Below are 24,116 nucleotides of genomic sequence, written 5' to 3' on the forward strand. Positions count from 1 at the left end.
ACCCAATAATATAGGCACAAGGCCTGAAACCTTAAGGGAAGGGGCTAGTTGACTTCAGCAGGATTTGAACTCAGATTGTAAAGATCTAGAAGAAATACCACAATGCATTTTGTCTGATGGTTTACAATTCCTGAAATTCTAGGGGATGGAAACAGTCCACTGAATGGACCTATGTAATTGACTGGGATGTATCAACCCAGGTAGAATGAAAGGTAATAAGTACTACTGATGGTAGTATTTATTACTACCATCAGTAGTACCACAAACACTGTGAGTGATATATCAGCTTGCATTGTTATGCTGAACACTGTCAGTAGAGATAGCTTGGTGAGAGGTTGGATTCAGCAAGCTAACTTGCTCAAGAAAGACTACACAAAGCCTTCTGTTGTATTAATGTGTATGCACATGTGTGTACACACACAAGCAGTAAACATATGTGTGCTTGTGTGTGTTTGTGGAACTATTCAATGAAAACCATATTATAAATTGACTTCAAATAAATCTTGTTGCAAGAAAACAACAGTAAATTCAACCACACAACCCCCACCACCAACCTTTTCCCTCACCAACAAAAAAAAAAATCCTTCACATTAAATTGCATTTCTATTATGAAATTAAGTCAATCTGACTTTGGTGGTACTTAAATTTCTCCTTAATATCGTTGTTCTTTATCATCTCAGAGCACTTTAAGCGAGAAAAGAAGAGGGCAAAACATTGAACCCTACTTATTTAAAATACCTTAATTGTATTTTATTTGGCAAACTGAATGCCTTTGAAAGCTTTTAGGGTCTCGATAACTGCTTGGCTTTTTTCTTCTTTCTTTTTACTTTCTTTACAGAATCTAGTCTTAACTTGTTGTTGTTTTTAGTGTAATTGTTGCTCTTCCACAAAAAGTGTGGAATTTATTCTTGTTGTAGTTGTTACTTTTCACATTATTAGTGTTACTACTGTTGTTATTGTAACTATTGTGAAAGATTGTTGTTGTTGCTGTTATTGTTGTTGATATTGTTATATGTTGTTGCTGCTGCTCTTGCTGCAAGTATTGTTGTTGCTGTTGTTGTTATGGCAATTGTTGCTGTTGATATTGTTATTGTTGTTGTGGTGTCAATATTGCTGTTTATTGTTGTTGTGGTTGTTGCTGCCAGTATTGATACAATTGTTAATACTAATGCTATTTTCAGCAGACAGTGAGATCTAATACAGAACCATACTAAATTCCTTAGATCCTATAGAGTGGCGTTAATCAAATATATTCAATGAGAATACAATATACTGAATTTCTAATAAGTGCTCTTGGTAGGGAAATGTCTAAAACATTAAAGGTATTTAGACATTTAATAAGAGCGATTATATATTATATTATAAAATAAGAGCAGGAAAATTACATCAAAAAATCATCACATACGATATATATCCAAAATAATATTGTATTAAGAGATAGATGTATAAATATATAAAGTATGATTATTTAAAAAGTTTAAAAGTTTAAAATATCATATGATCGTTTCATGACTGTATTACCCATCGAATTGAAATCTAAAATTAATAATCATTATTAGGTAATACATCCACTCGTCAGAGAGAAAGAGGTTGAATTTCTGTGTAGTCAATGCTATTTAAGAATATATGAAAAAGATGTTGTTTAAAAAGTTACTGGCATAGATGTGTGTTAGTACAATCTTGTGCTAAAAAGTTTGAAGAGTTTACATCCATGGTAAAATCCACTGCAGTAATCCATAATGGATGTGTGTACATATAAATCCCATAATTCTGTTCTCTTCAATGTGTGATCCATAAATGCAGAAAATAAAAGTAGTTAAATTTTTGCCTTTTATAGTTGTGTATACAAAACTGGAATATATTGTTGTTATATTTTACAATATAATATAATATAATATAATATATATATATATATATATATATACACATACACACACGCATATATATACACACACACACATGCACACATATATACATACATAACTGCAGTCAGTCATTGTGACTATGACTGCTCGTGCCTTTGGCATGACTTGGTAAGCTTTCTCCGTATTGGTCAGTTTTTCACCTGGGTTTGCCATTTATTATGACCAATTCCTTCAAACATCATGTTCCCTTTTGCAGTACCTTTGAATCTCAGACTAGGTCTACCTTGTTTTTTTACCCCTTGTAAGGTTGGGAGTAAAGGATTTATGTATGGGGCCCAACCAAATTTCTATCCTATGAGGATTTCCATCATAGGAAGCAGGCCAGCATATTGTAGGATCTCTTCATTCCTGATCTTGTCAATGAGAGTAATATTCATGATTTGTTGTAGCTTTCTCATCATATATACTTTTTACAGTATATTTACATTAAAAAAGATATACAGAATGCTACAGTGTGATAAATTGTATGAAATACTGTGGATATTGCAGTTTTAGAACAGATACACCTTGCATTTCATAAGAGGCAAATGAAAAGTGTTGGCAGCAGGAAGGACACCTGGTTGTAAAACACTGATTTAGAAGTTGACAATAATGATGATGACAATGATGTTATGATGATTATGGTAAGGAGGAGTTGATATGAAATATTGTTGCTATCAGCGAAACTACTCCATATGACATGAAAAAAAAAAAAAAAACTCACAGAAAATCACTTAATGTAGTATTTGGGAATGATAAGTTAAAAAATTTACAGAAATATTGACTAAAATAAATGAAAACAGAACATAAACTTAAATACTACAACAAATATCTAAAATGTTACCTTATATTTTAAAACAAGACAAAAATACCCATTACTTTTTATATTTAAAATGGTACAAATAAGAGAAAATGAGGAAATACTAAAAACAAAAGTCTTGACATTAACTTTTTAGACATTGATTAAAAAGACAACAATATGAACAGGATATAAAAAGTTATACTTGAAAGAGAGAGAGGGGGGGGAGTAAAGAAATATGAAGAAATTGCATTCTAAGGGTAAAAGTTGTATATTTAAGTGTAGTTACATGTCTATGTGTGTGTGCATGTTTATATGTATATGTATATGTTGGAGAATTCAACACAGACACACAACATATATATATGCATGCATATATATATATATATATATATATATATACACACACACACACACAAATATATATATATATATACACACACACAAATATATATACATATATATATATATATATACATAAATATATTGATAAAACGGTAAGATAACAAAAGAAAGAAAGAGACCTCAATATTATGTAAATAGAGGAAATTCTCTCAGAGTTTTATCTTGACTACCGAGTAATGTAACATATTGTATACATAAATATATATATGTACATATATAAATATATATCTATATACATACATACATAAATATATATATATAAATACATATCTATATACATACATACATAAATATATATATAGATACAATATGTATATATACATACGTACATATATATATATATATATAAATACAATATGTATATATGCATACATACATAAACATATATATATATATATATATATATCATCATCATCATCATCATTTAGCATCCGTTTTCCATGCTAGCATGGGTTGGACGGTTTAACTGGGGTCTGTGAAGCCGGAAGGCTTCATCAGGCCCAGTCAGATTTGGCAGTGTTTCTACGGCTGGATGCCCTTCCTAACGCCAACCACTCCGTGAGTGTAGTGGGTGCTTTTTACGTGCCACCTGCACAGGTGCCAGACAGAGCTGGCAAACGGCCACGAACGGATGGTGTTTTTCTTTTTTTTTTTTTTCGTGCCACCAGCACGGGGGCCAGGCGGGGCTGGCAACGGACATGAATGGATGGTGCTTTTACGTGCTACCGGCACGGGGGCCAGGCGAGGCTGGCAACGGACACGAATGGATGGTGCTTTTACGTGCTACTGGCACGGGGGCCAGGCGAGGCTGGCAACGGACACCAGCAGATGGTGCTATTACGTGCCAACAGCACGAGGGCCAGGTGGGGCTGGCAACGGACACGAACGGATGGTGCTTTTACGTGCTACCAGCACGAAGGCCAGGCGAGGCTGGCAACGGGCACGAGCGGATAGTGCTTTTACGTGCCAACGGCACGGGGGCCAGGCGAGGCTGGCAATGGACAAACGATCGGATGGTTCGCTTAACCACAGCTGCAATTTCCACTGATGTTGATTTGGTTTGATTTTGACTGTTCTCACTGGTCTTGCCGGGTCTTCTCACGCACAGCATACTTCCATAGGTCTCGGTCTCTAGTCATTTCCTTGGTGAGACCTAAAGTTCGAAGGTCGTGCTTCACCACCTCGTCCCAGGTTTTCCTGGGTCTACCTCTTCCACAGGTTCCCTCAACTGCTAGAGTGTGGCACTTTTGCACACAACTATCTTCACCCATTCTCGTCACATGCCCATACCAGCGCAGACGTCTCTCTTGCACACCACAACTGATGCTTCTTAGGTTCAACTTTTCTCTCAAGGTACTTACGCTCTGTCGATTATGAACACCGACATTACACATCCATCGGAGCATACTGGCTTCATTTCTTGCGAGCTTACGCATATCCTCAGCAGTCACGGCCCATGTCTCACTACCATGTAGCATGGCTGTACGTACACATGCATCATACAGTCTGCCTTTTACTCTGAGCGAGAGGCCTTTTGTCACCAGCAGGGGTAAGAGCTCTCTAAACTTTGCCCAGGCTATTCTTACTCTAGCAGTTACACTTTCAGCACACCCACCCCTGCTACTGACTTGGTCACCTAGGTAGCGGAAGCTATCAACTACTTCTAGTTTTTCTCCCTGGAACATGGTAGACGTTGGTCTCTGCACATTTTCAGTGTTTATTGCTCCTGAGCATCTGCCACAGACAAAAACTATTTTCCTAGTTAGCCTTCCTTTGACATTGCTACACCTCTTATGTGTCCATAGCTTGCACTTGGTGCACCTTATAGAGTTTCTACCTACACCTTTTTTACAGATCGAGCAGGGCCATCTACCTGAAGGCGTTTGTGACTTGTCTACTTTCCTACTTATTAGGACTTTGGTTTTGGCTAGATTGATTCTGAGGCTCTTCGATTCTAGACCTTCCTTCCACACCTGAAACTTCTCCAGTTCTGATAGTGACTCAGCAATTAGAGCAAGGTCATCAGCATAGAGGAGCCCCCAGGGGCATCCTGTCTTACATACATAAATATAAATGCAATATATATATATAAATACAATATATATACATGCATACATAAATATAAATGCAATATATATATATAAATACAATATATATACATGCATACATAAATATAAATGCAATATATATATATATAAATACAATATATATACATGCATACATAAATATAAATGCAATATATATATATAAATACAATATATATACATGCATACATAAATATAAATACAATATATATATATAAATACAATATATATACATGCATACATAAATATAAATGCAATATATATATATAATACATATATATACATGCATACATATAAATGCTATATATATATATATATAATATATATATATATATATACATATATATACATAAATATAAGGTTAATCCAAACGGGAAAACAGAAAAAACAACAACACGTGGAACAATTACAGTATTATTATTATTAGGCGCTCAGGAAAATGGAAGAAGGAGGGTATGACGTTTCGAGCGGAGCTCTTCGTCGGAAACATAGGAGAAAGAAAGATCCCGAGACGGGAGGACAGAGGAAAAAAAATTGCAGGTAGTCTTCACGAGGTCACATACTAAAAAGACGGAAGTAGTAAAAAAGGAGGAAAATGTTTTTTAAAAACAGGAATGTATACATACATAAATATATATATATGTATACATACATAAATATATATATATATATATATAGACATACATAAATATATATATATATATATATACATACATAAATATATATATATATATATACATACATAAATATATATATATATATATACATACATAAATATATATATATATATATATATACATACATAAATATATATATATATATATATGTGTATACATACATAAATCTATATATACATACATAAATCTATATATATATACATATATATATATATATATATATATATATATATATATATATATATATATATATATATATATATATACATATGCTAGGAGGGACTTCAAAACTACCATAAGAAACACTAGCATGAGGTATTTATATATAGAAATGCCCTTAATATAAATAAATATATTTAAAGGGAAAAAATTAATAATTTTTTTTCCCTTATGAGAAAGTTCCCCTCTGAGGCACAAGTCCAGGGCAAAGTTGCTTATGGAAGACCAGCAGTCCCCCATGCATACCAGTCTCCCCTCTCCACACCACCAATGTTATCCAAGGGATAGGCAAACATCAATACAGCTTGGTACCAGTGATGGCGCAACTCATTTCTACAGCTGAGTGAACTGGAACAACATGAAATAAAGTGTGTTGCTCAAGAATACAACACACAGCCTGGTCTGGGAACATCTACTTTTCCATGCTTGCATGAGTTGGATGGAATTTAATGTATCAGAATTTTCTATGGCTTGATACTGTTCCTATCATCAACTCTCAACTGTTTCCAAGTAACGCATTGTTTCTCCATGGCCAAGCATGTCTTTCACAGAAGACTGGAAGTGAACAAACTTGCTTGTATGACAGTGTTACTCATTTACAGTTATCATGTGATATCAAGATAAGAACACACACACACACACAACAGGCTTCTTTCAGTTTCTGTCCACCTAATCCACACACAAGGCCTTGATCAGCTCAATGCTATAGTAGACACTTGCCCAAGGTGCCAAGCATGTGGTTGGGAAGCAAGCTTCTTACCACACAGCCATGCCTATGTGTGTGTGTGTATACATATATATATATAAACATATATATATATATATATATATATATATATATAGTGTGTGCAAGAGAGAAGATGCTATGGTATAGTCATATGATGTGTATGGATGAGGACAGCTGCATAAAGAAGTGTCAATCTTTAATTGTGAAGAGAACCTGTGAAAAGGGCAGACACAGGAAAACATAGGATGAAGTGGTGAGAAATAATCTTCAGATGTTGAGCCTCACAGAGGAGATGACAAGGGACGAATACTTCTGGCAATGTACTGTGCTTGAGAAGATATGTCAAGCTAAATAAAATTGTGACCATCTGTACATACAGGCATGTCTTTTACAACAAAACCCCTCACACACACACACACACACAATCTATCTATCAAAACTTCCTCACAACCCATCTTCCCAGCACCCCCACAAGTTGCTGCAGGCCCCTCCCTTCCACTCTCCCTTGTGCACCTCATCTGCTGCAGGCCCTCAACTTTCGTTCACATATCTGTCCACACACTCTCAATGCCCTCACAAATCTACCATACTCCACTCCAGCCACTCCAATTTCTCTCACCATCACTTGCTACAGTCATGTCTTCCCCACCTCTAAACATCTCTCACACTCTTATGGAACATCCCCTCCATCCCCTCTCTACTACTTATACTCTCCCTTTTACTGTTCCCTGTGGGTAAACCCCAATACAGCTCCAACACCATTTTTCTCTCTCTCTCACTTCGACTGTCTTTCTATCTTTCTCTCTAACTCCCTTCCACTTTCCTCTCCTCCCTTGTCCTAGTGGGGTAGCCAAATATCTCCTCTATAGCAAGACAACTATCTTTATCCCTTTATTCATACTCTAAACTCTTCTCTGGCACACAAGCACTTCCCTTTATACCAATCCCTCTCACAGCTGAGAAGTCTTTTATCTTGCAAGTTACTTGGGAACCCTGCTGGAGCTTGTGTCACTTAAAAAGTGTATGCTGGTGCTATGTAAAAAGTACCTGGTGGTGCTGCCATATAAAAAGCACCTGTGCTGGAGCCATGTAAAAAGCACCTGTCCTGGTGCCATATAAAAAACATCCATACACTCTGTAAAGTGGTTGAGGTTAGGAAGGGCATCCAGTCATAGAAATCATGCTAAAACAGACTGGTGCAGCCCTTTGGCTTTCCAGCTCTTGTCTAACTGCCCAACCCATGCCAACATTGAAAACAAACGTTAAATGATGATGATGGTAACTGAAAACATGTATGTATGTATTTTATCTGGCTTCTTTTTTGGTTCCTATCAAACAAATTCAGTAACAGGGATTTAGTCAGCCTGAGGCTTCAGCAGAAGACACTTGTCTGAGGTGTTGCACAGTAGGACTGAACATGAAAACATGTGTGATTATCAAGCCATGACTATGCCTCGCTCTCTTTATATGTATGTATATGCAAATATGTGAGCATGTGCATGTGTGTGTGTGTGTGTGTGTGTGTGTGTATATATATATATATAGTTAATAATGCTTTTATCAATAGACACCCTGCAGAGAAATAATTAAATAGAAAACCTAAAACTATTAGAAGAAACCTGTTAAGTGTGTGTGAATGGACAGAATTTGCAATGACATTATGGCTGCTCACATCACTGCACCAGCTACCACCACCACCACCACCACCACCACTGCCACCGCTACCTCCACCACTACTACTATCTCCTGCATGATTACAATCACCACTGCTACTACACCCCCGCTACCAAGATTTACAACTACCCCTGCTACTACAACTAATACTACCACTAAACCTACCACTGCCACCGCCTTTATCAAGATTTTAATTATCTTTACTACTACTCCTACTATTATCACCACTACCACCACCACAATAAGAATTACCTCCACTACTACCACCACTTCCACTATGATAACTACTACAGCTACAACTAGCTCCACCTCAATCACAATGATGATAATCACTACCACCACCACTACTACAATAAACACTACTTAAACAACTAGCATCCCCCCATCCCCATCGCATCATACCCCTACCCCCACTTGACACCCCATCCCCACCATTTCATATCTCCATCCCCATCATTTCATACCCCCACCACTTCATACCCCATCCCCACCTCATCTATTACAACTATGGCCATCATCACCACATTCACATTATTGTGTTATCCCATAAGCATCTGACTTCAAAACATTGCTTTTTGCTCATTTGATATTTGTTTAGTTTATTATATAAATAATTTCATTGTGAGGAGAGACCAAACAAACTGCAAGTATTTGCCAGCCTGGGCTGCAAATAGTTAACAGCAGAACATGAAAAAGCGAGAGAAAAAAGATACAATAAGATTAAACTCACTGCTAAACTCTTTGTTTTTACCAAATTGTTTGTAAGACTTAACAGCTTTTCGTGACACACAAACATCAGGCTGCTCTGTATATACAAAGAAATAAAAGGAAAAACAATATTGAAAATAAGGGTTAGTATTAACTTAGTAATAAACACATATAAAAATATACATATTAGAAAGATAGAGAGGAGAGATTGAAAGAGATGGAGAGAAAGAGAGTCAGAGGGGGAGAGAGAGAGAGAGAGGAGAGGAGATACTGATAAAATCATTCCATTATTTCATATAGATTATCTAAGCAGATTTTTAAAGAATTCATTAGATGTGAAATATCGATAGTAGATTTGTATGTGCATGCACCATTTGTTTTGCTCAGTAAAAACTATTTGTGATGTAACTTCAAAATATTTATCCTGTAATTCATATATATATATATATATATATACACACATGCACACATGTATAATGTGTAAACAGGAAAGATTGGGTAGAACAAATAAGCTTTACATAATACAACAATTGTGTCATCTTCACTTTACCAGCAAATAATTGCCAAAATATTATCATACGATATATACATGACATTTTATTACATTGCACCGCTATTATTTCAGCAACATTGGCAGATGAAGACTCCTCAGGTATGGATGTAAAATGTTTGCTAAGTTAAACCTTATACTTTACACAATATAATATTATACCTCACTAGATTTACACTTATCATTTTATTTGCTTTCCTCATCACTCGTTTTATTGACCATCTATACTGTACTTGAGGTTAACAAACTTGTGATGTTCGTTTTTATTTTTTGAATATGGTGAAATATTTATTCTGTAGAATATGGTTTCATTTAGTGAACACTTTGCACCCATATCTGAGGAGTCCTCATTTGCCAGTGTTACTGAAGTAATACTGATGCAATATAATAAATCTAATGTATTTATTATATAGTAATATTTTGGCAATTATCTGCTGGTAGAGTGAAGATGAAACAGTTATAGTATTATGCAATAAAGCATGTTTGCTCAATCCAATCTCTCTTGTTGACACATTTTTCATATATATTCCATGGATCTTCATGGATTTCTGGATGTATCTTCATTAATACAATTGGTTTACATCATGAAACTGCACCTGGTGGCCTATATCAATGGGCAAGCTTTATAAAGTAAACTACGAAGTTCATACACAAACTGGAGATATATATATATATATATATATATATATATATATATATATATAGGTAGTTCGTCTGTTTCCTCTTGAAGTGCATCTGCTTATTCCATTATTACAATCAATGTGTATCCATAGTTGCTGCTGTTCAAAACCAGGAAAGTGAAATTTTTAATAATACCAGACAAATTTTCACTTTCCTGTTTTGTTATGTATATATATATATATATATATAATATATATATATATATGCAGTTAAGTATATGACCAGTCATAGAGTGACCAATGGTTTTGCATACATAAAGTGACCAATAGTCACTCTATAACTGGACATTATACTTAGCTGTGTAATAAATACATTACTGCTCTATGCTTTAGAATGTGCTTTGTTTTCAGATATATGATACACTGATTATATATACATACATATATATATGTGTGTGTGTGTATTTAAGTATGTTTATGTATATTTAATCATTTGTTCACCTAACATTCATTTTTTCATGGGCTTTGGATGGTGAATTATTTGAGAAAGGATTTTATATTCAGGTCCTCTTCCTGTTTCTATCCATTACCCATTTCCCAAGTAAGGGATTTCCTTATTCCCACCAAAGTGCAAAGCAATTGTTCTTAATGTCAACAAGGAATGTCAACATTATCACTGCTTTGCTGAAGCAGCAACTATTTGGAATGCAAACATACAGGCACATTTGCATGCGCACACAAACTCACACACACATGAAAGTCCTCTTGGAGATTTCATCTACTGAATTCCCTAACATGGTATTGGATGACCTGAAACTATAGTTTGCAGTGGATGCAATATGCCATCTACTTCATCAATACTTTTATTCATGCACACCTGCACATGCTCTCCCCTCCTCACATTCACACTTTCAAACCACCCACTTAACAATCACATACCCACCAACATTCCCAGCTTCACTAGCCAATGACACTATACTTATACACTTGCACATCTCTGTATCCACACACACACACACCACTCCTCCTTATGCTTGGTTCCACACTCACATACATTCTTATACTTCCTCACTAAGTTCCTCCCCACAAAACTGCATTCCCACTTGATTTTTAACCTTTTACACTTTCATTCTTTTTTTTTTTCATTTCAAAGGAAGGCTAACTGGGAAGATAGTTTTTGTATGTGGCAGATGCTCAGGAGCAATAAACACTGAAAATGTGCAGAGAACATTCTGCCACATTCCAGGGAGAAAAAACTAGAAGTAGGTGATAGCTTCCGTTACCTAGGTGACCAAGTCAGTAGTGGGGGTGGGTGCTCTGAAAGTGTGGCTGCTAGAATAAGAATAGCCTGAGCAAAGTTCAGAGAGCTCCTAACACTGCTGGTAGAGTAAAAAGTAGACTGTATGACGCATGTGTATGAACAGCCATGCTACATGGTAGTGAACCATGGGCCATGACTGCTGAGGACATGCATAAGCTCGCAAGGAATGAAGCCAGTATGCTCCGCTAGATGTGTAATGTCAGTGTGTATACTCAATAGAGTGTAGGTGTCTTGAGAGAAAAGTTGGACCTAAGAAGCATCAGATGTGGTGTACAAGAGAGACGATTGTGCTGGTATGGTGAGAATGGATGAGGATAGCTGCATGAAAAAGTATCACACCCTAGCGGTTGAGGGAACCTGTGGAAGAGGTAGACCCAGGAAGACCTGCGATGAGGTGGTGAAGCATGACCTTCGAACATTAAGCCTCACGTAAGCAATTACTAGTGACCAACACCTTTGGAAATATGTTGTGCTTGAGAAGACCCAGCAAGCCAAGTGAGACCATATCCAGTGGCCTATGCCAGTGGTGTAACCAGCCCACTTATGTGTACCTTTCTTTCAGTAGACACTAAACTCTGCTTGCAAAGACCTGTTGAGGCAAGTAAAATCGAATTCAAATTCGATGACAGCACCACTTGACTGGCATCCGTGCTAGTGGAGCACCATCCAAGAGTAATTGTTGCCAGGGTCGCTGACTGATTCCCGTGCCAGTGGCACATAAAAGCACCATCCAAATGTAATCGTTACCAGCGTTGCCTTACTGGCACTTGAAAGACAACATTTGAGCGAGGTTATCACCAGTGCCGCTGGACTGGCTCCTGTGCAGGTGGCACATAAAAAACACCATTTGAGTATGGCTATTGCCAGTACTGCCTGAATGGCCCTCATGCCAGTGGCACGTAAAAGCACCCATTAAACTCTCTGAGTGGTTGGCGTTAGGAAGAGCATCCAGCTGTAGAAACTCTGCCAGATCAGATTGGAGCCTGGTGCAGTCATCCGGCTCGCCAGTCCTCAGTCAAACCGTCCAACCCATGCTAGGATGGAAAACGGATGTTAAATGATGATTATATCTCTCTTTCTCAATCCCACTATGTATCTCTCTCCATCTCTTTTGAAGATTAATATCCAGAATGTTATGACACCTCTTTCCACTAAATTGTTAAACAAAGAATTGACTTGTTTAATTTTGCTCTTCCTCCTCCTCATCATTTAACACCTTTGTTCCATACTGCTGTGGGTTGGAAGGTTTGACAAGATCTGATGAGTCTTGAGGTCTTCATCATGCTTTGGCATAGTTTCTATGGTTCGATGCCCTTCAAATGTCAACCACACTTTACAATATGGGCTGGGTACTTTGCTTGTGACACCAGCACCTGTGAGGTCACCATGCAGTCTGCGAAACTAAGATCCTCATCAAATGAGTGAGGCTACAGTGGAGAAGGAGGTGGCTTTATTCTTGGAGACGAGGGATTAAAATATGAGAAAAGGGGCCAGAGCAGAAGTTTCTTACTGCAGAGGAGCCACATGGCTATGCAACTTATAGAAGAGAGGGTGTCTGTTTCCATTTTGTAAGAGATGGAGTGCCATGTAAAAAGCACTGGTGCTGGTGCTACATACAAAACACTGGTGATGGTGCCATATAAAACGTACCCAGTACACTCTGTAAAGTTGTTGCCATTGGGAAGGACATTTAGCCATAGAAATCAAGCTAAAACAGACTATGGAACCTGGTGCAGCTAGTTTCTGTTAAGCCATCCAACTCATGCCAGTATGGAAAATGGACATTAAATGTTGATGATGATATCCCAACCTCATTATTCCCCCAGTTATAGTATATTATTTTATTGAGTTTGAAAGCTGATCCCAGGCAGAGGGTTGGAACAAATACCACAAGACATTTTGGTGTCATGCTCTAACAATGTTGCCAGTTTGTCCAATAAAAAGACAAAAAAATTTGAAGGATAAAAGAGGATTACCTGGTTAAATGATGTTGCACAAGATCCTTCTTCATCAGAAATATCTTCCTGGGTGCTGTAGGGTTCAATACACTCAGTGTTCTTGGATTTATTCACTCCAAATTCAGAATCAAAATTTTTCTGAAGAATATCCAATGCTTTTAAAAAGCTCACTTTTAACTTGCTGTGAAATTCTTTATGGCTGATATCAGGTAAATGGAAAGAAGAATATTGAAAGATTACTGTTTTAGATGTAGTAAATTGTATTTGGAAAGTTTTCCATAAACATTTTTGCCAAAAAAAAATTGGCCTCAGGATTTTCAGCCGCAGGAAAGTTCGCCACAAAGGAATTTTTGTCAGGAAAGTTCAGTGCATAGGAAATTTTGCCACAAGACATTTTCACCAGAAAATGATGAATTGCTCCATTGGCATATAGTTGTTTCAGCCAACCTGTCAATAATACTATTAGAGAAACCAATAAAAAGGGGTAAAGTAATTCCTTAACTCATTTATTATTTCTTTATTCATTCGACAATATTTTTTTGTGTAGTCAACCCATTAAAATGGTCTAAAAAGTGGAAACTAGCAGAGGTAGTGTGAAATTAGTTGATTTTGATTTAGTTTATAGGATAGTGAAAAAACATTGGAAATGTGAAAATAGAGAATGTAAAACAAGAATGCATACTGTACTGGAAAATGATAATTTCTCTATATGTAAAACATTCGGCGAGCATTGCCATCCTACTCATCCTTCAAAACCAAAAGTTTACATAGTAAAAATAAAACTGAAATCACTAGCCACTAATTCACAAACTTCTGTATGGTTGTTAATAGCAGAAATTTCATCTAGTTAAGATGATAATGCATTGTCACTGATGCCAGCATCATTGCATTTATCTTGCAATATTAGAGGTGGGAGGGAAAAGAAATGCCAAGCTCCTCTGATCCCAACCGGAAGAAGTGGGCATATAATACCTGAAGAATATAGATTTCTTGAAAATGGTGAGAAGTTTTTATTATATGATAGTAGTGAAGATAATTCAGAGAGAAATTTAGTGTTTGACATACAAGCTGGTTTAGATGATCTTGAGAATAAGAAGAATAAGAATGCTATATGATTTGTTTCTCTCTCTTCTCTTGTGTACATAAAACTCACCTGATAAAAATATACGCTAACATTTTTACAATAAAACTGTTTTATGGAAACATCTGTTATGTGACAACATTTTTGTATTTTTACTTTCATATATATAAATATATAATAAAAATATTTACCTCCTATTCTAAAAAAACTACTTGTTTCATTCAATTACACACACACACACATATATATATATATATACACACACACTTCAATTTAGTGCATATACATGCACACAGTGTTTGGAATAAATTTGACTGTTTGTTTAAAGGGGAAAGAAATTGAAATAGCCTATCTAAAAATAAAAACATTTTGAAAAATCAAAAAATATCAACAAGGTTATGCCTGGGAAATAACAATTTACTCCAAGTAGTCATCCTCAGTTTTTTTGCTCTAGAACCTGGTACATGCATTCCTCACTATGTCTCTGGTATGATCTTTAAACACCTCCCTCCTTGATATCAGCCACTAGATAAGTTTTGGTGTTGCAGGCAGTGCAGGTGGTGTCTTTTTCAACCATGACCCGCACATAGTAATCCATGGGATTACAATCGGAGAAATCAGGTATCCAGAAATTAGGGCTGGTAATAATGTTGTAGCAATTCTCTGACAACCACTTCTGACTCTTTCCAGAGGTATGGTAAAGAGCTGAATCTTGCTTCTACACATATAACCATCCAGTAGCAACCATCTATAGTCAGGGTTTGATCATGATCTCCAGCATTTTCACATAACTCATCTACATTGAGCCTAAGGTCGTGTAAAGATGTAGGGTAATATGGCATTAATCTCACTGTAAACACACTCAGAGACCATCAGAGTTTAAGGGAACTTGGTTTTTATTATATGTGGGACATCACATGGATTATAGGCAAGCCAATGGTTGCATTGAGCAGTAGTCATGATGTTGGTGGTTTGATACCCAGTACAGATCATCATGACTGGTAACTCTTTTCCAAAAGTCAGATGTCTTCCGTGTCAATGAACTTTTTCTCAACTACAACTTTAATCTTTACGCTCTCAAATGTCGTTGACGGTTCACCTAAACATCAACATATATTGCCAAATTTTAGCCCACACCCTGTATATAGTCATTAAGCTTAAATCACTGTCAACATTTTGACTTGTAAAAGTTTAATAAGCATAAACTCTACTGAAAAGTATTGAATAATCCTTCTGTTTTTTGTTAAATAACTTTTATATATAACTTTACACACACACATGCTGTATGTGTGTATATGCAAATATATATATATAAATGATATATGTATACATACACACATGTGCGTGCATGTGTGGTGTGTGTATGTATGCATGTATATTAAAGCAGTTAAAATAGAAATTTATACCATCATTACACCGAGTTTCACATTACCACTTTTTCAATACAACTTAATATTTTATTACAATTTACTAACTACAGGTTTTATATAAACACTAGGATTGTAAAATTTAAGTGCTTATAATATAAAATTTTACACTTAAAAATACTCCAGATATGCTTTTGGTGGAGGAGAAGGCATCAGGGTGGGTGATTACAATAAAAGAATAGTTTTCAACTAGCAATAACCATGTTTTGGATTTATTTCTTTGGTATGGCTATGGCTTAGAGTAAGAAAACTGAGGCAGATGGGTTATACATGGAAACAGACAGGAAGAGAGTGTAAGAAGTGGAGAGAGAGACTAGGGAAAACAGAAGAGAAAAGAAAGACAAGAAAATATATGAAAAATGAGAGAGAGAGAAAAAGAAAGATATAAGGAAGATAAAGAAGTAGAATGGGGACAAGGAAAAGCAGAAGAGGAGAATGTAATGATTAAATAATCTAGTAGAGTGTTTGCTAACTTAAGTTTCTCTTTCTGTACAAAAGGTTCCACAGCTACTTCACTGTTTAATAATTAACAAAAAAGGAAGCCACATGTTACAAAAATGCATTCCATTAATTCTAGTATGCACAATGGACATAAAAGATGTTTCATGACACATGATAAATATATAATCAGTGAGTCTAAAGTACTTACTGAAATATTTAGACTTACTGTGTTTCCTTTTATGCTACCTTGTGATGAATGTGGGACACTTCATCAGTGATGTTTCTTGTAGGGGTCAATGGTTGTTTCAGATCTTTCAACAATCAGACACGCTTAAGCAAGCAATCAAGTCTCACCTTCTGTCCAGTGAGCACTACCCCTTTCAGGGCACATACCTCTTGATCCATAATTACCTTCAACCAAAAATTGCTGCATCCATAACTAATTTGATGGCTTTCTACCAACTGGTCCTTCTGATGTAGGCACAGAAGAGAAACTAGCCAGTACCCTCTATATCTCACCTTAATGGGATCACTCTAAGAGTCTGTAGTGTGATGTCTGTGAAGAAACTGGCTGTGTTCTATAAAAATATATTTTCTCATATTCAAGATGTGGTTCATTTGGATTTCAATAGGAATCTAATTCCCTTTAAACAAAAAAGTATTTTAGTTACAATAAACAATATAGTTCATTCACAAACTCATACAGAGAGTGATTTCATTCAATTTTAATGTCAAAAATCTAAATGGCAAGATGGTCACAAGTTGAAAGCTTTTGGTAAAATGCCTGATTGATATGGGCTGATCTGGTATTATACAACAACTTCCCATATGAAACCAGAGATAGGCCCTAGTTTCTCAAAGCCTTTCATAGTTTAATAGATATTTGTATCTTACATTATTTCACATACAGAGGCACAAGTGTGGCTGTGTGGTAAGAAGCTTGCTTCCTAACTACATGGTTTCAGGTTCAGTCCTACTGGGTGACACCTTGGGCATGTTTTCTACTATAGCCTCAAGCTGATCAAAGCTTTGTGAATGGATTTGGTAGACAGAAACTGAAAGAAGCTCTTTGTACATATATATGTGAGTCTGTGTCTGCATCTGTGTTGGTCCCCTCATCACTGTTTGACAATTGGTGTTGGTGTGCTTACATCCCTGTAACTTAGCAGTTTGGCAAAAAGAGATCAATAGAGTAAGTACTAGGCTTTAAAAAATAAGTCCTGGGGTCGATTTGTTTGACTAAAACCCTTCAAATAATAAATCAAAAAACATAAAAATAAACAACCTTTTGATGGTTTTATAGATATTTCAAAATTATGATTCTAGATGTTTCCATTATTTTGTCCAGACCCTGTATATATACAGGGTACGTAAGATATTTGAGGACAAATTTATGTTTATAAAAAAAACAAATATATAGTAACAGATAATAACTGGTCACAGTCAAATGACTGAAACAAATAAAATAAAAAAAACAAAAAAAACTTAAGTAATACTTTTGAGAAAGGTATAAAAGCTACAACTCACATTTCTCCTTCATTTAGTTACACTAATCATCCCAGTTTAATACATTTGCTATTATAGATAAATATTTAAGCAATAAATATAGATAACTGATGTTTTGATTTTATAATATTTCATTATAGCAGTTCCTTGATAAGGACTTCTTTGACCAAGGCATCTTATCCAAATGTTAACAAATGGTATGAAAGTTTCAGATGGATGAGATGATAACTTATTGTTTAGCAGTGCAAATATTTTGATCCATGCAATAAGTACAATAACTGAAGAAAACTTCAATGCAAACATGAAGCCTCCTCTACTACACTCACTTAAAAGGTCTCAGAAAGGAGGCTTCATAAATCATCAGCTAGATGTCTTGATTCAGAGCCAATCACTGGTTACTGAACACAGTTTGCTTTGATGTTTACGTTTGATGCCTTGTTGTACTCAGCTTTGGCCATGAGGTAAAGCTTAGAAAAAAATGAGAAACTGAGGCTGCCTTTTCTTATATTCAAAAATCAAATGGAAATTGTCGTTGTGATACCTGTGCCAGTGGAACGTAAAAAGCACTATCCGAACATGGCCGATGCCAGCACCACCTTGACTGGCTTCCATGCCGGTGGCACGTAAAAAGCACCAACTGATCGTGGCCATTGCCAGCTCTCCCTGGCACGTAAAAAGCACCCACTACACTCACGGAGTGGTTGGCGTTAGAAAGGGCATCAAGCTGTAGAAACACTGCCAGACCAGACTGGAGCCTGGTGCAGCCTCCTGGCTTCCCAGACCTTGGTCAAACCGTCCAACCCATGTTAGCATGGAAAACGGACGTTAAACGATGATGATGACTGATTGAGGACAAAAGATTCGTCTATAAGAATCCTTTCCTTGTCCACTAAAAGACATGATACAAGGGGACACTTGCAAACTGCTGAACATTTGATAAGACTTACAGCTTTGAATTAATTATGGTATCTGTAATTCTTTCAACCAGTGTCAGTCCTTCTTCTTTGGTGGTACTATTCAAGGAGATTTCTGAAGAATGTTTGTCTATCTCTTCATCTATCAATGGACCAAGAATGCTTTCTACCTGTCTTCTTAGCTGCTTCACAAAACCAAGCCTGAATAAAGAAACAAACACAAATACATGATTTGAAACATTCATATTTATATTTTGATTACTTTTCTACTTTCAATAAAGAAGGGGATGATCAGTATATTCCATATTCTCATAAGTTATGAAAGTTTACTTATGTCGAAATGGATATCCTTGCATTCTTATGTTTCTAATATACAGTATAATTGTTACAGAATGCTTGATTCCAATGATGTATATATTGTTATGCTTGGGGATGGTCATCTTTTGTCAATTAAACACACACACTATTTATTTGATCTTCACTTTAGTTTTATTATTATTATTATTATTATTTTTAGCTTATTTGCCTGTCAAAGTTCTTACATCACACATCCTGTAACCTCTTCAGTGATTTTCTGTCCCCTGTGTCACCTCTTGTCCTGCCTATTCCATTTTGTCTTTCTGTGGATACCAGGAAGGTGACTAAACAAACTAAAAGTAATAATGATACAACTTAAAGCAAAGATCAAATAAATAGATGACCATTGCCAAGTTTAACAATATCTGTTTCAACAGACGGTTTCACATCAAGAATCTTGCAAAACAAATACATAAATGTAATATATATATAATTGTCACATAAACAAAACACATTCAGTATGTGACATTTACCATTATTACAGCTGTCTATAATTCAAAATTTAATTTTGCTTCATTTGTGCAGCGCTGTTGCATATCAGCAGATAGACTTTACATATTTGCACATATATATATACCTCAGACCAGTGATTCCAACTCATTTTGAGGTGACTCAAGTATACGATGCTGAAGAGCTGAAATAAAAGCAAAATATCAATATCCATTGTTCCTGTTTGCCTACAAAGTTGTCTCACCTGATTTGCAGTATTCTGTGTTTTTTAACACTTGGTGCCTTAAAGGGACTTTTCTCCTGACACTATCCTGCAGTTAATAAGCTTATGAACAAAACACATACATTCAGTATGTAACGTTGGTAATGTTTACATTATAAGAACTGCTTGTAATTCAAAATTTAATTTTGTTTTGAAAACAGTAAAGGTGTGGCATGTAATATCCAAGATAGAGGCTGTATATACATCACCTGCATTAAGTAAATCTTTAATGTACATTGACCAGCTGGAGAATCTGAAGAAAGACTGTCCATAATTCAGCAGGGATATAAAATGTTAATGGTATTAGATACATGTGTATTTACTTTGGCAATACATATTCTAAAAAGGGATTACAAACATGTATCCTTGTTTGGCAGTACATGTTCTAAATAGGGGATTAGATATATGGGAAAGAAACATAGAAGGTCTGACTTCGGCTGCACAAGGTTTATGCCACAAAAGTAACAACAAAAATACAATGGGGCTAACATCAACTACCTAGTAATTAGTCAGAACAGAGAAACTACACATTATGTAATCAGAACAGAGAAACAACTGACCACATAATTTCTTGCTGGATAGGACAGGCAGCTATATCCCTTGAGTGTTATGCTAATACTTTGCTGAAAGCTGAGAAGTGATATAAGCATACAAACTGGAAATCATTTGAATAGACTGACAAGGCAAAGAAGCAAACTATCAAGATATCACAATGAATGAAAGGAATGCAAATTTTTGTGCTGTGATGGACATCTCAATATTATCCTGACTAGATATCCCACCAAAAAGAAGTCAAAAAACAAAGTACAAGATTCTTGAAATGGAAAAGCAAACTTGAGCAGAACAGGTGAGTCAAAAAAAAGTTATCCCTACTCAGTACAACTTACATTCTATGGAAGACACTTTCAGTTCAATAGTATAACTCACAGAGTACATTTTCTGCACAGTTATACCCTAATACTATAACACAACCCATGCAGCAGCAAATATGTGACTCAATGAAATAACAGTAGCAATATAACACTTCTACAAATGATACCTGTAACAATATAAATCCTGTAGTACAATTTAGATGTATAATACAAATACTTTCCCAAAATCCACAAAAGTTAGTAGCATACACACACCACACATCAGGAATACAGATGTATATTAGATTGTGTAGAAGCCAAACAGAGTGGATATCAAAGAAAATAAGATTAAGAAATATTAGGACCTAGCTATAGAGGTGAAGAGATTGTGCATGACAAAGTAGAGAATCATTCCTGTGGTAATTGGGACACTTGGCACTACAGCCAAAATGCTCCCTATGAGGCTGAAATATATTGAAGTTGAGATGCACATTGTTCACCTGCATAAAAGTGCTATCATGTATGCTGCAAGAACTTGAGATCTGAGGAGACGTGTCACCAAACCTCAGGATAACATCCCTGCTAACTAATGTTGTAGGATTTTTACATTCAAATTGATGGAGTAATAGAAGCTAGAAGGCCTGATTTAGCTGCTGTATACAAAGAGAATAGAAAGTGCCATTTACAGTCCCAAATGATGAGAAAGACAATATGAGAGATAATATAGAGAAAATAGCAAAGTGCCAGGACCTAGCCATTGAGTTACAAAGGTTAAAGAAAGTGTGGGTAAAATATATCCCTGTAGTTATAGGTGCATTAGGAACTATTCCTAAAGATTTTAACAGATCGATAGAGGAAATAGGCATAAAACCTAGTTTAGTACAGATCCAGTAAACAGTATTATTAGGGACAGCTAGGATTACTTAGGAAGAGTCTTGGTATCTAAGGTTACTTGTTGTAGCTTGATGGTAGGTAGGAATTATTCTTTTCCAACAGTTTAATCTGTTGTGTGATATGAAATAATAATAGTAATAATAATAATCCTTCCTGCTAAAGGCACAAGGCCTGAAATTTGGGGGGAGGGGACTAGTCAATTACATCAAACCTAGTGTTTCACTGGTACTTAATTCACTGACCCTGAAAGGCTGAAATCAAAGCCGACCTCGATAGAATATGAACTCAGAACATGACAACAAACGAAATACAGCTAAGCATTTCACTCAGCATGCTAATGATTCTACCAGCTCACTGCCTTGATAATAATAATAATAATAATAATAATAATAATAATAATAATATGCAATACCAGGCAGTGGCTCTCATGGCTTCCGATCTTAACTGATTGGAAGTGTTATGATGTACATGGTTTTATCTTCATATAAAAGACGGGCTACAGCAAATATTCTGCTCAATGCCAAAGATTTGCTTGACCGTAACCAGCTGAGCATGTCCCTTAGAAGCTGACAATATGTACATCTCTAACCATGAGCAGAAGTAGTGGGGGAGCATCATAGCCATGTGTGGAGAGGAATTCTTTGGAGTTTGGATATTTCACCTTTGGAAACATGGGTGTTTTGTTCAACATCTTTTTACAACCCTTATTCTGGGATCTTTTGAGTGGGATGGGCCACTTGACATGAAAAAAATTCTAACTGGGCCCCAACCTGCAAAGTCATGTGCTGTTTATCTTGATATGAGATCACTCTATCGTGCACATTGTAATGCATGTGCTTGGTGTATCCTTATCAGACGGGTAGTTATGATGGATATACTGGGCTTCGTATATTTTACCCCAGTGTCACTTTGATGGCATGCACTGCTCTCTCAATCAATAATAGCTATTTTTAAAAAAATACTTTTTTCTTACCTTCTTCCCTTTTTTCTACCACATGCCTGTAAATGAACAATCTAGTATGTTTATTTTAATGGCCTACCAATGTATACAGGGAGTTTCTTTGCCTAGGCATCAGGAAGACACTTGGCAAGAAATGGAAACAAAATTGAAATAAGAGAATAATGATAATAATAAGAAGAAGAATTTCTCATTCTGTGGTTCAGCCTAGATCAACTTAGATAGATCAAGCTAAGTGAGATCAATCTTAGCCTGGAACATGTAATTAATTTAATGTTTATTATACTTGAGAACTGACTGTATGACTGCCTTGCTCTAGGATTCATAGGCCAGACATCTCACAGATCTGATAAATAACATTGAAAGTCATGAAAGTAGTGGTTATTTAAGTCTGTGTATCATCATCAGTAGGAACAAAATCAACAATAGCAATAGTAATAAGGTATTGTGCTAGCAGAATTGTCAGTGCCATGGAAAAAATACTTTGTGGTATTTTCATTTGGCACTTGACATTCTAGATTGAAATCTCACCAAGGCCAGCTTTTACTGGCATACATCGGTTGATGTTATCTTCTCAGCTTTAATAACCTTACAATGTAAAGATTTACAAGATGTGAAACTAAGACATTATCTCCTACATTGGTTTCAAATGTAGGCACAAGGCCAGTAGGTTCGAGAGAGGGGTTAAGTCAATTACACTGACTCCAATACTCAAATGATACTTATCTTATCAACCCCCAAAAGGACGGAAAGCAAAGTCAACCTTGGTGGAATTTGAACTCAGAACCTAAAGATGGATGAAATGCCACTAAGCGTCTTGCCCAGTGTGCTATCGATTCTCCCATAAGTGTCTTCTATATTAGCACCATACTCTACAATTTGTTCTCATCAAGATGCTGAGTTCTGTGAGTTTAACAAGTCAATAGTTTTACACACACACACGCATATATCATCATCTTCTATTGTGCATGTTCTATGATGACATGGGTTGGATGGTTTGACAGGATCCATTGGGCCCAAGGACTGCATTGTGCTCCAATGTCTACTTAAGCATGTTTCTTAAGGCTGGATGCCCTTCCTAATGTCAGCTACTTTACAGTATGTATCAGAGGGAATTTTTGTGGCACCAGCACTAGTGAGGTCACCATGCAGCCTACAGTACAATGGGGTTACAGTACAGAGGGGAAACAAATTCAAGCTAGGAAACGAAAGGTTAATGTATGAGAGAAGGAGCCGAAATAGAACAGGTTTCTTATTATAGAGGTGCTACATGGCTACACACATTATAGAAGAGTGGACGAGAGCAACTGGAGAGGAGCTGAAACAAGC

General features: G+C 36.1%; 1 protein-coding gene and 1 long non-coding RNA gene across 3 annotated transcripts in view; both read right to left on the reverse strand.

The window, feature by feature from the left end:
- LOC115210521 (protein broad-minded) overlaps window positions 1-24,116 on the reverse strand; it is a 247,424-nt gene that overhangs the window by 185,476 nt on the left and 37,832 nt on the right. For both annotated transcript variants that reach the window (XM_036502208.1, XM_036502209.1), the window contains exons 3-5: window positions 19,049-19,216; window positions 13,665-13,845; window positions 9,220-9,294 (exon numbers count right to left, since the gene is read on the reverse strand). In XM_036502208.1, the coding sequence (XP_036358101.1) occupies window positions 9,220-9,294; window positions 13,665-13,845; window positions 19,049-19,216 (424 nt within the window). The remainder of the gene's footprint in view (window positions 1-9,219; window positions 9,295-13,664; window positions 13,846-19,048; window positions 19,217-24,116) is intronic.
- Window positions 23,532-24,116, reverse strand: part of LOC118763028 — a 15,092-nt gene continuing 14,507 nt past the window's right edge. The window contains exon 3 of the long non-coding RNA XR_004998777.1: window positions 23,532-23,641. This is a non-coding gene — a long non-coding RNA (uncharacterized LOC118763028). The remainder of the gene's footprint in view (window positions 23,642-24,116) is intronic.

The sequence above is a fragment of the Octopus sinensis genome, linkage group LG4 (assembly GCF_006345805.1).
Source record: "Octopus sinensis linkage group LG4, ASM634580v1, whole genome shotgun sequence".
In the NCBI taxonomy this organism is placed as follows: domain Eukaryota; kingdom Metazoa; phylum Mollusca; class Cephalopoda; order Octopoda; family Octopodidae; genus Octopus; species Octopus sinensis.